The 13,545-nt window shown below is 38.6% G+C and overlaps 1 protein-coding gene across 6 annotated transcripts in view; it reads left to right on the top strand.

Moving 5' to 3' along the window:
• Window positions 1–13,545, top strand: part of FN1 (fibronectin 1) — an 84,319-nt gene that overhangs the window by 27,181 nt on the left and 43,593 nt on the right. For all 6 annotated transcript variants that reach the window (XM_036757395.1, XM_036757396.1, XM_036757397.1 and 3 more), the window contains exons 13-19: window positions 1,128–1,249; window positions 4,792–4,972; window positions 5,379–5,555; window positions 6,973–7,101; window positions 7,205–7,294; window positions 8,557–8,751; window positions 9,653–9,925. In XM_036757395.1, coding sequence (XP_036613290.1) covers window positions 1,128–1,249; window positions 4,792–4,972; window positions 5,379–5,555; window positions 6,973–7,101; window positions 7,205–7,294; window positions 8,557–8,751; window positions 9,653–9,925 — 1,167 coding nt within the window. The remainder of the gene's footprint in view (window positions 1–1,127; window positions 1,250–4,791; window positions 4,973–5,378; window positions 5,556–6,972; window positions 7,102–7,204; window positions 7,295–8,556; window positions 8,752–9,652; window positions 9,926–13,545) is intronic.

A 13,545-nucleotide genomic window follows, 5' to 3' on the forward strand; every position in this document is an offset into this window, starting at 1 on the left:
TAATTTCACATTTCTTCAAATGAGATCCTTAGTGTTTTTCTCATTTGTTTTACTAGCCATGTCTAACAAGACGTAGAGGCTGTCCCATTTGCCATATATTTTACAGTTTGAATTGGAGAGTTACTAATTGCTTTCTGGATTGGGGGAGCGAGGGAGAAGTCTCTGGTACTTCCATTATTTGAACAATGAACTGGTGCAATTTGAGGATGTGTTTTCTAGGAAGAAAAATGAGGTCTGGCCTTCTTCCAACATGAATTGTAGACTGTTCAGAAAATTTAGAAGTAAGGCTAGGTCCTTAATTCTTGCCCTATTCTTCTTGTCCAAGATTCTACCACATTCAGAAATACATTTCGTTTGTAATTTATACATTTTTTGGCATAGTTTGTGCTAGAATGTCTTAATAATGTTCCACAATTTTCTCACAATGGTATATTTGGCTAAACAACTACTTGTCTATTGAATAAAAACATAGTAATAATGTTATAGGAAATAATATTTAGCAAATTAATAGACTATTATTGTCGCTATCTTTCTTATGCTATGAGTAATCGTTTGCTGGCTAAAGTGAGACTGCCTCGATTTCAAGGCTTAATATTTTTAAAAGTATTTACTGAACTACTGTAAAATAGAACATTCTGAAAATTCAAACATATACACACAGACATCACTTTTTACAGGTAATAATTCAGTTTAATTCATGAAATCTTATTGTCTAGTCTTTAATGAGGATGTACCTTAAGATATTTGTGATTTCATTAATATGAGTACTCCCTTCAATGAGACAAATCGCATCCCTTCCATACCTGACTAGACAATTTCATGAGTTACTATACCTCAGAAAATTGGCCAACCTCCCAGTGATGAGCCTCTCCAAATTTAGGTAGCTGGTTCTCAGGTGGAATGATGCTCACAATCCACTATTTAGCCCATACTAGAAGTCTTATCTGGCTTGGTAGAAGCTTCCAGAACTTGCACTCTGCTGTTGTAATCTCTGAGAACCCAGAGCCACCTCTGTCTAAAAGTATCAGAGTTGGACTTTAGTGGAGAAATCATGTCATATCTATTGATCGTTAAGTTTAAGGGCATGAATTCTGAGGATATTAAAGTGCCAAATATTCATTTTTCAGGTACATCTGGTCCAGTCCAAGTAATCATCACTGAAAGCCCCAATCAGCCCAACTCTCATCCTATCCAGTGGAATGCACCTGAGCCATCTCACATTTCCAAGTACATTCTCAGATGGAAGCCTGTAAGTACCATATCCAGGAACCTGGGACCTTATTTATCTGGCACCAGTGAATCATTAAAGAGTTTGCACTATCATCAAGGTGTTTAGTGGATTGACCGTGAAATACTCACTATATTTGTTTTAATGTGTTCTAGTTACTTTACTTATTTAGTTATTTAGTCAACTTGGTTTGACCATTCATGACCCACTTGATTGCTTAGCAATCAACCTATCAATGGACAATCAGACTAACATGAAAATTGAGAATGCTAGACTGGTAGCTTTTTCTCTATTTATGGCACTTCATGGAGTGGGGTAAGAGTTTTTTGAATGGACTTAGTAGTAGTGATGCTAAGAGACAGAGAATCACCTATTCCTTAGTATAAACAGAAAGGTAAGACTTCAGAGATTCATAGAATTTAGAGCTAGCAAGTTTTAAGTCATTGAGCCAAACCCTTCATTTTATAGAAAATGAAACTGAGGCTTATTGATATTAACTGACTTGCCTAAGTTTATACATCTTGCTTGTGGCAGAAGTGAACCTAGCGGTCTTAATGTCCACTGGACTTTCAACTATAGTTTTTTCATCCTGAAATCTCATGTATCCATAAATATAAAAGAGGGTGTGGTAGAATCTCCATGCTTTGATAAAAGGAGAATATCATCCTTTAGGTAATCAATTGTTCAGGATTTATTAAGCTCTCACTATGTGCCAGGTACTGTGCTAAGTGCTAAAGGTGTAAAGAAAGATGAAAAATATGGTCCCTCATTCAAGAAGCTATTTTAATGGGGGAGCTTACAAGCAAAAAAAAAATGTAAATTCCAAAAAATATACATTGTAAATGGAAGATACTCTGGGGAAGGTACTAGCAGAGGAGAGAAGTTGGGGTTGGGGTAGAAGGAGATCAAGAAAGGTCACATTTAAAAGCTGGAAATTCTTATCTGAGCTTTTGACTTTCTCAATATGAAGATGTATGGATTGGAAAAGTGAAACAATTGTGACTTGTTCTGATGATGGAGAAAAAGGTAACAACAGTTGGTTTTGTAAAGACTAGGTAGACATAGTGAGGAAATAAAGAAAGACCACTGAAAAGAAGACATCAACTCTGGACTCCGTACCTCTCTTTGTAGTGCCCTAATTATGATATCTTCCAAAGTTTGTGTTTCCATTTCAAAACCATAGCTCTAAGCTATGTGGGCAGTCAGAGGCCAACAATATTGTCTTTGTTTTCAATTCCAACATCCTAAAACATTTAAATGACAACTTTTGCCTTCTCCTCACATTATATTTAACCCTTTTAGGGAAATAAAATATAAGATAAAATTTTATATAAATATGTATATAATAAATTTTATATAAAATAAAACTTAGGAAATAAAAGGATTTGAGACATATCTATTCTTCACTCATCCAAACATCTCTGTGTCAGTAGCTTCTTGTAATTTGGAACTTGGAAGAACTTTGGAGATTACAGAACATTAGAGCCAGAAAGAAACTTAGAGATTATCTAGACTTAACCTATTCATTAGGAAGAATTCCTCATTCACGTGAGGAAACTGAAGTTTGGCATCATATGACTAAGTAATGAAAGAGCAGGTACTAGAGTCCAGCTTTCCTATATATAGAGTCCACACTAGACTCTGGAACAATTTGGTGGCGTTGTTGTTTTCAGAAATTGCTAAGTTTTTAAGGCTTGCTTTAAACAGCTTATTGTTTTATTTTGTGGTGCCATTTCTGTATATTTTAGTCTACTTATTCCACATTTAAACTTTTGACTGTGACAGTTTCTCAGAGATTAAAATCGGGTTGAATTAAATAGGAATAACAGCAACTTCTAGGGCATTTTTAAAAAGGCTTTTCAAAGAGCTATGATTTTAATAACTTTGAAACAGGTCTTGAATGATAAAGAAAAGGTGGACATTTCTCCCCTTGAACCAACTGATAGCTCATTTTTCAGTCTTTTCTCCCTATACTCACCAGCAAAGATACAACATTGATGGGAGAGGTCTTTGAATTTAAGGTACAACATTGATGGGAGAGATGTTCAAATTTAAGGTGATGGGAGTTATACCATAGAAATGCCTGGTTTAAGCTATGGGTTTGGGTTTTTTTGCTTTTGAAAATGCTAGCTAAACATTAAACTTGTAGAAGGCTGTGATTATTTTCATTTATTCAACTAATCTGGACATCTGAATATTTGAGGTATTTATATACTGGCTGATTTGGTCAGAGTTCTTCAGATATTAGGCATTTCAAACAATTTTTTTAGCCTGCCAAGGCTGGTCTAATTGCACATATTCAAATGTCCTGTTTTAAGTAAGATTGGTTCCACACTCCACATCTATCTCCTGGCTCTCATTTGTGTGGTCAATGCCACATGAATAAAGCTGGGCAGAATATGGATGTGTAAACACCAGCAAAGGATTGAATAAACAGGAATCGCTTACTTTCTTCTATGGACATGTCCGAAGTCGGCTAACCACTTTTTGCTGGGATTATTCATTCCCTTTGAACTAGTTCAAATGAATCTGGTTTATGATGACCCCAGAAGCAGGTCTTATAAAGACAACTGCTCTTCTAAGCTAGGTAGACCCTCTATTTCCCCACCCCTTCCCCCATCAAAGCAAAAGAACTGCATTGGGTCTTGCCAATTTAAAAGAAAATAAATTGGAATATTTTGGTCACTTTAATCTCAAAATAAAGGATTGCTGTTTTAGTGGTATTGATATCAAGCATGAGATAATATTAGTCAAAACAGATTGTTCATATTAAGTTACTGAATTAAAATAAATAGTCTAGCAAAAATGAAAGTACCCTCATTGCAGTCGCCCACCCCCTCTTCCTGTCCTAAATCATTTTGGTAATAATCTTTGTAAAAGGGGATGGGTCTGGGGCTTTTCGTTAGAGACTTTAGAATATACTTCATGGCTGTGTCCCTGTATATTTTGCATGTATTCAGTTCTTTAATCAACAACCATTTATTAAGCTCCTATCATGGGCTGGGTACTATGCTAGGTACTCAAGATACCAAAACAAGAATAGAATTAATGAGAGGAAAGAAGGAAGGAAGAAAAGATACATATTTATTAAATGCTGTCTGTGTGTGATGCACTAGATAGAGATACAAAGACAAAAAATAAGCGTCCTAAACTGGGACAGACATATGGAGGGTATACACTGGCAGCATTGGATGATGTTACTAGAAAGAGGCAAGGTGAGTCTGGGTCTGGCCTAGAACTCTCACCCACCAGAAACCCAGGACCACCAGGTAGGAGGGGAGTGCCTCACTGAAGGAGGAGAAGGCTGAAGCAAGGAAAATGGGATAAAGATAACCACAGAAAATGAAATTATTTTTGCCCTCAAGAAACTTACATTCTATTTATAAGGAGCAACACCTTGCCCATGAATGTGTAGGATAAATATAAGTACATTTTTAGGAGGAAGGGTGCTAGCAACTAGGAGAGATCAGAAAAGACAATGTCGAAAGCATCACCTTGGTAGAATTTTGAGGGAAACAAAGACATTCTAAACACCTACATTTCCAAACTTTTCTGCCTTAAAGAAAAATTCTCCAGGTCGTTGGAAAGAGGCAACTATTCCTGGTCACTTAAATTCTTACACGATCAAAGGTCTACGGCCTGGTGTGATCTATGAGGGACAGCTTATCAGTGTACAACAGTACGGACACAAGGAAGTCACTCGCTTTGACTTCACTACCACCAGCGCCAGCCCTGCTGTATCCAGTAAGTTAATCCAGCCTGTATGATTTCTGCCCAAAGCTTTGGGAATTAAGCTCTCACCAAGATAGTCTTCCCTTTCCTGCCCAAATTCTTTCCTTCTTTCCCTTCCTTCCTTCCTTCCTACTTACCTTCCTTCCTTCCTCCCTTCTTTCCTTCCTTCTTTCCTTTCTTCCTTTCTTCCTTCCTTTCTTCTTTCCTTCCTTCCTTCTTTACTTTCTTCTTTCCTCCATTTCTTCCTTCCTTTCTTCTTTCCTTGCTTCTTTTCTTTCTTCTTTCCTTCCTTCTTTCCTTCCTTCTCATTATTCTTCAGCATTGTTTTCCTTGAGCATGGAGAGGGAGGAAAAATTCTGGGGGAACTGATGATAGGTACCCTTTTATGGATAGCCTGTTTCCTCTCTGTCCTATCTAGCCAACACAGTCACAGGAGAGACAACGCCGTTTTCTCCTGTTGTTGCCACTTCGGAATCTGTTACGGAAATCACAGCCAGCAGCTTTGTGGTCTCGTGGGTCTCAGCCTCTGACACTGTCTCTGGATTCCGGGTGGAGTACGAGCTGAGTGAGGAGGGGGATGAACCACAATACCTTGGTAAGTTTGCTTTTGACCCGTTCTATAATTTGGGGGTTTGGTCCCTAAAGGGCCTAGGAGAGGGGGCATCGGGGGAAGCGGATAAAGGTATAACTTTGAAATTGTTGTTAACATAGTCTGAATTGCTATTTGCATACACAAATGAAGGCATTGACTTCTTCTCATAATGGCGCTGAGTTAATCTTGATAAGGTGCATGTATTTTCCTTGTCCTCCTTATGATCAGTGACATTCATTTGCAAGAAGCCAAAGAGCTTCTTTTTTTGTAATTTTAGAGGACTTGTTCCCACATGTTGAGCCATGGTGCACTCTGTTCTTCTAAACTGTGGCTTTGAAAGTTTTTTTGATTTATGAACCATTTCAATATCTCCTTCTTCATCCCAAGTGCCATTTTGCTTCGTGGTTTTCTGAGTTCAATCTTTCATTGATGAATCCACTTAATGCAATTAGACAGATGTTGCTTACTCTTATATGTCTCTGAACTGATAAAAGGGGATCATAGCATCGTAGACATCCACACATACACCCCTACAGAGACTTACCTGATCTCCACAAACATGACAATGGCAATCATATAGAGAGAGACAGATGGACACACGTGCATACACAGCACTTTGCCACTAAAATCCTGGAAAGCCTCACCCCCAATCAGGTCGGAAACCATTTCAGCATTACAATGGCACTTTAGGCCTCTCTAGTTCATTGATTCATTTGTTCTTTCAATAGGATTATTGAGTTAGTGCACACACAACATCTGGAGAATTCTTCTGGTTCCATGAACTAGTTTAAGAACTAGTATCTAAAACACTGAGCTAAAAAACCCAACTGGGGAGTCAGTCATGACTTGGAAGAAGACATTCTAGGGGACATGGGATATTTGTGGGATGAAATGAAATGACAAAACATTCTAGAACAATGATTCTTAACCTGGGGTCCATTAACTTGCTTCTCTTAGTAACTTGATAACTATGTTTCCATCTAAATAGTTGCCTGTGTAATGCTATGTATTTTATCTTATGCATTCAAAAACATTATTCCTAGAAAAGTCTTCACCAGATAGCCAAAAGGGTCTATCACACACACACACACACACACACAGACACACACACACACACACACACACACACACACACACACACATTCTTGGGGGAAAATTATATCATTTCCTATGTTGGAGATTTCTGGTTCTATCCCAGCTCTACTATTGGTTGCATTATCTGGGTAATCTATCCCTATGACTCAGTTTTTCAATTTAAAAAATGATCATAATAATGGGAGTAAGAGCAATTTTGCCACCTTACCTTCTATGTAGATGAAAAATGACCAGTCTTATGGGAGGGCAGGTTGGCATTGGGACAGGATGTTATCTTTGCTCTTGAATAGAATCTGCTTACTAAATTTGGTTTTTCTTTTCAAAGATCTTCCAAGCACAGCCACCTCTGTTAACATCCCTGACTTGCTTCCTGGACGCAAATACATTGTAAATGTCTATCAGATCTCTGAAGAAGGAGAACAAAATCTGATCCTGTCCACCTCACAGACAACAGGTACGTTTACACTTCACAAACACCCAAGGCTTTTCTATAAAACATAATCTCTGATTTTTGAGGACATTTCTCTTATTTCTTCCTTGTTCCTTTCACTTATCAGCACCCGATGCTCCTCCTGATCCTGCAGTAGACAGAGTAGATGACACCTCAATTGTCATTCGCTGGAGCAGACCACAGGCCCCCATCACAGGTTGGTTGACTCTCCTTTGCCTTTGGCTGGAAGAGTTTCTTCTGAGATTGGTGGAGGGGAGAGGGAGGAGGGGGAAGGGTGCAGAGCAAATTTTGAAGTAGGGTCAAGCAGGTATTTTAACAATTCAGAATTTTGCTGAAAGTATGGTTATTTGCAACAAAAAAGTGATGGGAAGTGTAGGTCTTACAATCTATCTGACATAGCTCGTGTCTTTTGCAGTTATACACACACACACACAGAAGCACTACTCTGCATATAGATGCATATTCCAAAAGTAAGATCTTACATAGCAACCATATACATAAATGTGAAAAACCAGATAGTGACAAAACAAAATTACCATTTACTAAACTGGGCCTTCCACAGGCTATTTAAAAAATTTCTGATTTTTCCTAACTCTAGCATTTTTTTCTAGACTGTTTTAAAGCAGTAATTCCCCTAGAGGCCTAGTTCAAAGGAAAACTGTGGAAGAAGAACAACAAAAGGGATTCTCTTTTCACTCTTCCAACCCACCATGATCAACAAGTATTTTTTAAGCACCTACTGTGTGTAACGGCTACAAATATAATAATAATCCCTGGCCTTAAGAGCCTTACAGTCACTTCTCCCTTCATATAAGAAATTATTCTGAGCTCAGTGAATACAACTATTTGCTGCAAAATTGTTAACTCTACTCTTTCTCTGGGCATTTACGATTGTTTGGAAAACTTTCTATGGTGTTTTTTGAGAGTTATTATTGTGTCAAGAATAGAGAAATAGTCTCAGAATCAGGAAGGTTTGGGGTCCAGTCCTACCCTGACACATGTTGATCCTGGGCAAGAAACTTCACTTCTCAGTACCCCAATCTACAATCTTCAGGCTATAGATTGCAGAGAAATTGCAGGTCTGCATTGATATAGGGAGTTTCTATACCATTGAAATTGCATGTCTAAAAAAAGTGTATTTTAAAATTCTGTAGTGTCTTTCTTTTAGAATTCTATCTTTTTTTGGTTTTTGATTTATCACTATGTTAAAATGGAGGAGCAGGTGGTCATTTTTGCAAATGACAACATTCTGTGGATTCAGTTCAATTGAGCAAATACTTTTTAAGCCCTTACTATGTGCATAGCACTGTGTTAAGCACTGGGGCTTCAAAAACGCAGTCCCTGCCCACTAAGAGCCTATAATGGTAGAAAGACTATGATCTCTTCAGTTAGGAAAAAGTTATCAAGTAAGTGTTTTCTTAAAGAAAAGATGCCTCATTTTTTTTTTTGGCCTTACAGGTTACAGAATAGTTTATACTCCATCAGTTGAAGGAAGCAGCACAGAACTCAATCTCCCAGAAACGGCTAATTCTGTAACTCTTAGTGACTTGCAGCCTGGGGTTCAATATAACATCACTATTTATGCTGTGGAAGAAAATCAAGAGAGTACCCCTGTCTTCATTCAGCAAGAAACCACCGGAGTCCAGCGTCCAGGTAACATTCAAAATGCTGTCCACGATAATATTACGGAACATGTTTATTCATTCTCTAAGTTTTTGTGAAGGAAGGAAGGGAGGGAGGGGGGAGAGAGAGAGAGAGAGAGAGAGAGAGAGAGAGAGAGAGAGAGAGGGAGAGAGAGAGAGAGAGAGAGAGAGAGAGAGAGAGAGAGAGAGAGAGAGAGAGAGAGAGAGAGAGAAAGGGAGAGAGAGAGAGAGAGAGAGAGAGAGAGAGAGAGAGAGAGAGAGAGAGAGAGGAAGGAAGGGAGGAAGGAAGGAAGGAAGGAAGAAAAGAAGGGAAGAAAGAAAGAATTGTCCCTGGAGAAGAGTTTTAGCTTTCTGCCAATACTTCATATGTGCAAGTAGTTTTGGTGACATTTTAGCTAAAATGGCCACTTTATGTACTGTTAGTTATCACTAATTAAAAATGAACCATATGTAGATTTTATGTAGCTTTGCCAAAGGGTTGCAGGTGAGCCAGATGTTCACCAATGCTCTTAACTGTTACCCCATAGCTCAGTAAAAGGAAAAAGCACAATGTATGTCATCATAATGATTTTTTTTTGCTGAGAATATATTTCATGTTCTGGAAATTCATTCCGTTATCAAAATATTCCAATTGAAAGTATCAAAGGGCAAAAAATAAGCCATGTCAGCAAACTGAGAAAGCATTTAGAAAATCTTTTTAATGGAAAATGTCATTACTGACTCAATTCAACAAGTTTTACTCTAAGCACCAACCATATACAAGGGCTGCAGGTACAAAGATGCAGTCCCTGGCTTTAAGAAGCTTGTAGTCACTTCTCCCTTTCTCCCTTTCCTTAGATAATTTTTGAAAATATAAACTTCACCAGTGATTTTAAATGACAGTTTATTGGTCTCTCGTTTCCTATTTTTAGACAAAGTTCCTCCCCCTACGGACCTGCAGTTTGTGGAAGTGACAGATGTCAAAGTCACCATCATGTGGACCCCCCCTGAAAGTGCTGTGACTGGCTACCGGGTGGATGTCGTCCCTGTCAATCTCCCTGGGGAGCATGGACAGAGGCTGCCGGTCAGCAGGAGTACCTTTGCTGAGGTCACTGGGCTCTCCCCTGGAGTCACCTACTACTTCAAGGTCTTTGCAGTGAACCATGGAAAGGAGAGCAGGCCATTGACAGGAGAACAGACCACCAGTAAGTTATTTTGCACCCAAATTCTTCTTTCTTGAAGTGCAATATGAAACGCTTGAGGTCAGTTGGTGCAATGGAAAGTGTGTTGGCATCTCACCTTGCTTGGTTGGTTGGTTGTTGTCCTTCATTCTTGAAGAGGACCAAAATGACATCACTATGCTGGGGTCAAGGTACAGCGTGTCTGATGGTGGCTGATCAGATTAATACAAGTTCAGATGGCTCTACCACAGGTTGGCCACAAACAATCCGTATGAACATTTGAAGTGGGAGATGTTTCTAAGTTTGCATATCTCACATTTCTTTTGAGTTATTACAATTCTGCTTCACTTACAGAGAACAGAGCCTGCTTTGATGCGGGCATCTCTTTTAGCTGTTAATCTATTTGTAAAGCACTTTGCAAACCTTAATGTCATCATCATTATTCTTATCCTCTATTGCTATCTGCAATCTAGTTTTCATCGTGATCAGCAATTTTCAGAGCCCTTTCATACATTAGATTTATAGTTGTAAATTGGAATAGGCTGGTACATGGTACAGTGGATAGAGGGCTGGCTTGTAGTAAGACCAAACTGAATTCAGATCTTGCCTCAAATATGTATTAGTTGTGTGACCTTGTTCAAATCATTTAACTACTCTCAGCCTCAGTTTCCTCATCTGTAAAATATGGGGATAATAATAGCATCTACCTCATAGGGTTGTAGTCCTAAATGCACACTTTGCAAACCGTAGAGTACTATATGCATGCTATTATGATAATGATCATTATATTCAGCCTCATGATGAACTGTGTAAGGGACACAAAGTACAAAAGTACAAAACAAAATTCAGATTGATATTTGTGTGTCAGGTAGAATTTCACAGGGGATGTCCCATGTTCCCCATGCCTGGAATGGTCTCCCTTCTCTTCTCTACCTATTGACCTCCCTGGCTTCCTTTAAGTCCTAGCTAAAATCTTATCTTTTACAAGAAGCCTTCCTCAAACCCTCTTAATATAAAATATATCAATGGCATGCTATTTATCCTTTTCTTTATTGAAAGTTTCAATGGTTATTTGGAATATCATAATGGCAACATAGGACCTAAAATCATTTGACAATGAAAGTCATTGGATGAAAAGCTGGTAGGGAGCTTACAATTTATAAAATCCAACCAACTCATTTTATAAATGAGGAAACAAACCTAGAGAGGTTGATCTCATCAGCTCCCATGGATGTAATTGGCATCTCTATGCTGATGATTCTTAAATCTACCTATCCTGCCCTATCCTCTCTGCTGACTTCCAGTCTTGCATCTCTAGTGGCCTTTCAGACATCTGAACTGTATGTCCAATAGACATTTTAAATTAAATATGTACAAAATAGGACACATTATCTTTTCCCCAACCACCCCCCCCACACACACACCTTCCCTATTTTTGAAAAGGGCAACATCATCCTCCCAACCCTCAGACGCACAACCCTGGGCGTTATCCTGGACTCCTCATCTTATCCAAGATGCCAAGGCTGTTGGTTTCACCTTTGTAACATCTCTGGAATACACCCTCCCCCCTTCCCTCCTCTAGACACTGCCATCACTCTGGTGCTGTCTCTTATCACCTCACACCTGGACTACTGCAATCACCTGCTAGTGGGTCTGTCTGCCCCCAGTCTTTTCACGCTCCAATCTATCCTCTATTCAGACACTGAAGTGATTTTCCTAAAGCACAAGTCTGATCATGTCACCCCCTACTCAATAAACTCCAGGGGCTTCCTGTCGCCTCCAGGATCAAATGCAAAATGCTCTAGTTGGCATTCAAAGCCCTTCGCAAGCCGACCCCCTCCAACTTTTCCTGTGGTCATACACCTTACTCCCCAATGAGTACCCTTTGATCCAGTGACACTGGCATGCTGGCTGTTCCATGAATAAGACCCTCCAGCTGTCATCTTCAGGCACTTTCTCTGACTGTCCTCATGCCAGGAATGCACTCCCTCTTCAATTCTGCTTTGACAGGAAATCTTCCTCAAACCCTCTTACTTCTAGTGCCTTTTCTCTGCTAATTATTTCCTATTTATTCTGTACATAGCTTGCTTTGTAAATATGTGTTTGCATGTTGTCTCTCCCATTAGATTGTAAGCTCCTTAAGGGCAGGGACTGTCTTGCCACTGTTTATATTCCCAAGGCTTAGCACAGGGCCTGACACATAAGAGGTGCTTAATAAATGTTTATTTGATTGATTGATTGAAAAGACTTATCCAAGGTCATGGGATCTGGAATTTGATCCCACTTCTTCTAATCCTAAAGCCAGGGCATTTTCTGGCAAACCAGAGGTTTTTAACTTGGGCTTTGTGGATTTTTTTTAATATTTTGATAACTATTTAAATATGATTGTGGTTTCTCTTGTAATTCTATGTACTTAATTTTATGATTTGAAAACATTATTCTGAGGAGTCTATAGGTTTCACTTGACCGCCGGAGGAGTCTATAACTCACACAAAAAAAATTTAACACTCCTGGGCTAAATCATGAAGCAAAACAATCAATAAATTTCACCATGAATAGTTCTTAACCCTGAAGGCAGGTGCTGAGTTATATTGCTATAAGTGAAAAGCCACGATTTCTGTAATTCCTTCTTATAGTACAAAATTGACTATGAAACTGCAGGTTTAAGCGTATGCTGTAATTAGAGATTGTTTTGTTTTTAGAGCAGGGAGCATTATCTTTACTTGAGTCACATGAAGAAAATATTTTATTTCTCCAAATAATATTATTGTGAAAAGACATATAATAGAAAATTTCTAGCATAGACTTTTATTTTATTTTGTGCATATGATGATGGGAAAATCATACATTGAAATTAATACAATAGGAAGCATCATATTCAGAGATGGTCAGCAATTCTATAAGACTTAGGTAAAATTTAGCAAAGCTTCTGTATCAATCAATACATAAATAACTATTTATTAAACTCTTACTATGTGCCAGACCCTGGGCTAAGCTCTGAGGATACAAAGAAAAAGCAAAGATAGTCCCTGCCTTCATGGAACTTATATTCTAACATGGGAGATGGATATACATACAAGATAATATATTAATTGTTGTGTTCATCCTTCGTTTTAGAAGAGGACCATGGCATCAAGGAAATGATGACATGACTTGCAGTTAACTTTTGGTTTGAGTGAGGGAGGGCTGTGCAAGGTCACCAGTCTCACTGTCTCCTCCAGAGCCATCTGGATCCAGTGACCAGATAGATATTCATCAGGATTACTGGAGATGACCCAGGGTGCAACGGGAAATCCTGGCCCTTTTAGGCTAAGGCCTTTTCCTATACTCACTTAGAGTGAGACAACACTCATTCAGTGAATAGGCCTCTTTAAGAAGTGAGTCAAAGGATGGCCCCTTTAATTAGAAAAAAAGGAAAAAATAATCAAGTTGGGAGGGGAAGACCTTCAGGGTTGCTGTTCCAAAGAGAAATAGTTAACATTGATATTCACTCTAAGCCAGGAGGGCCCAAAATACAGCCTTTATGTGGAGCCTTGGCAGGGACCTATTGTGGCCACTCTGAATATAATAATAATACATTATGAAATAAAATTATATGAAATAATATATAATAATATTTATGATGATCTTAAGGTATGCAAAAT

The sequence above is a fragment of the Trichosurus vulpecula genome, chromosome 4 (genome assembly GCF_011100635.1).
Source record: "Trichosurus vulpecula isolate mTriVul1 chromosome 4, mTriVul1.pri, whole genome shotgun sequence".
Taxonomy (NCBI): domain Eukaryota; kingdom Metazoa; phylum Chordata; class Mammalia; order Diprotodontia; family Phalangeridae; genus Trichosurus; species Trichosurus vulpecula.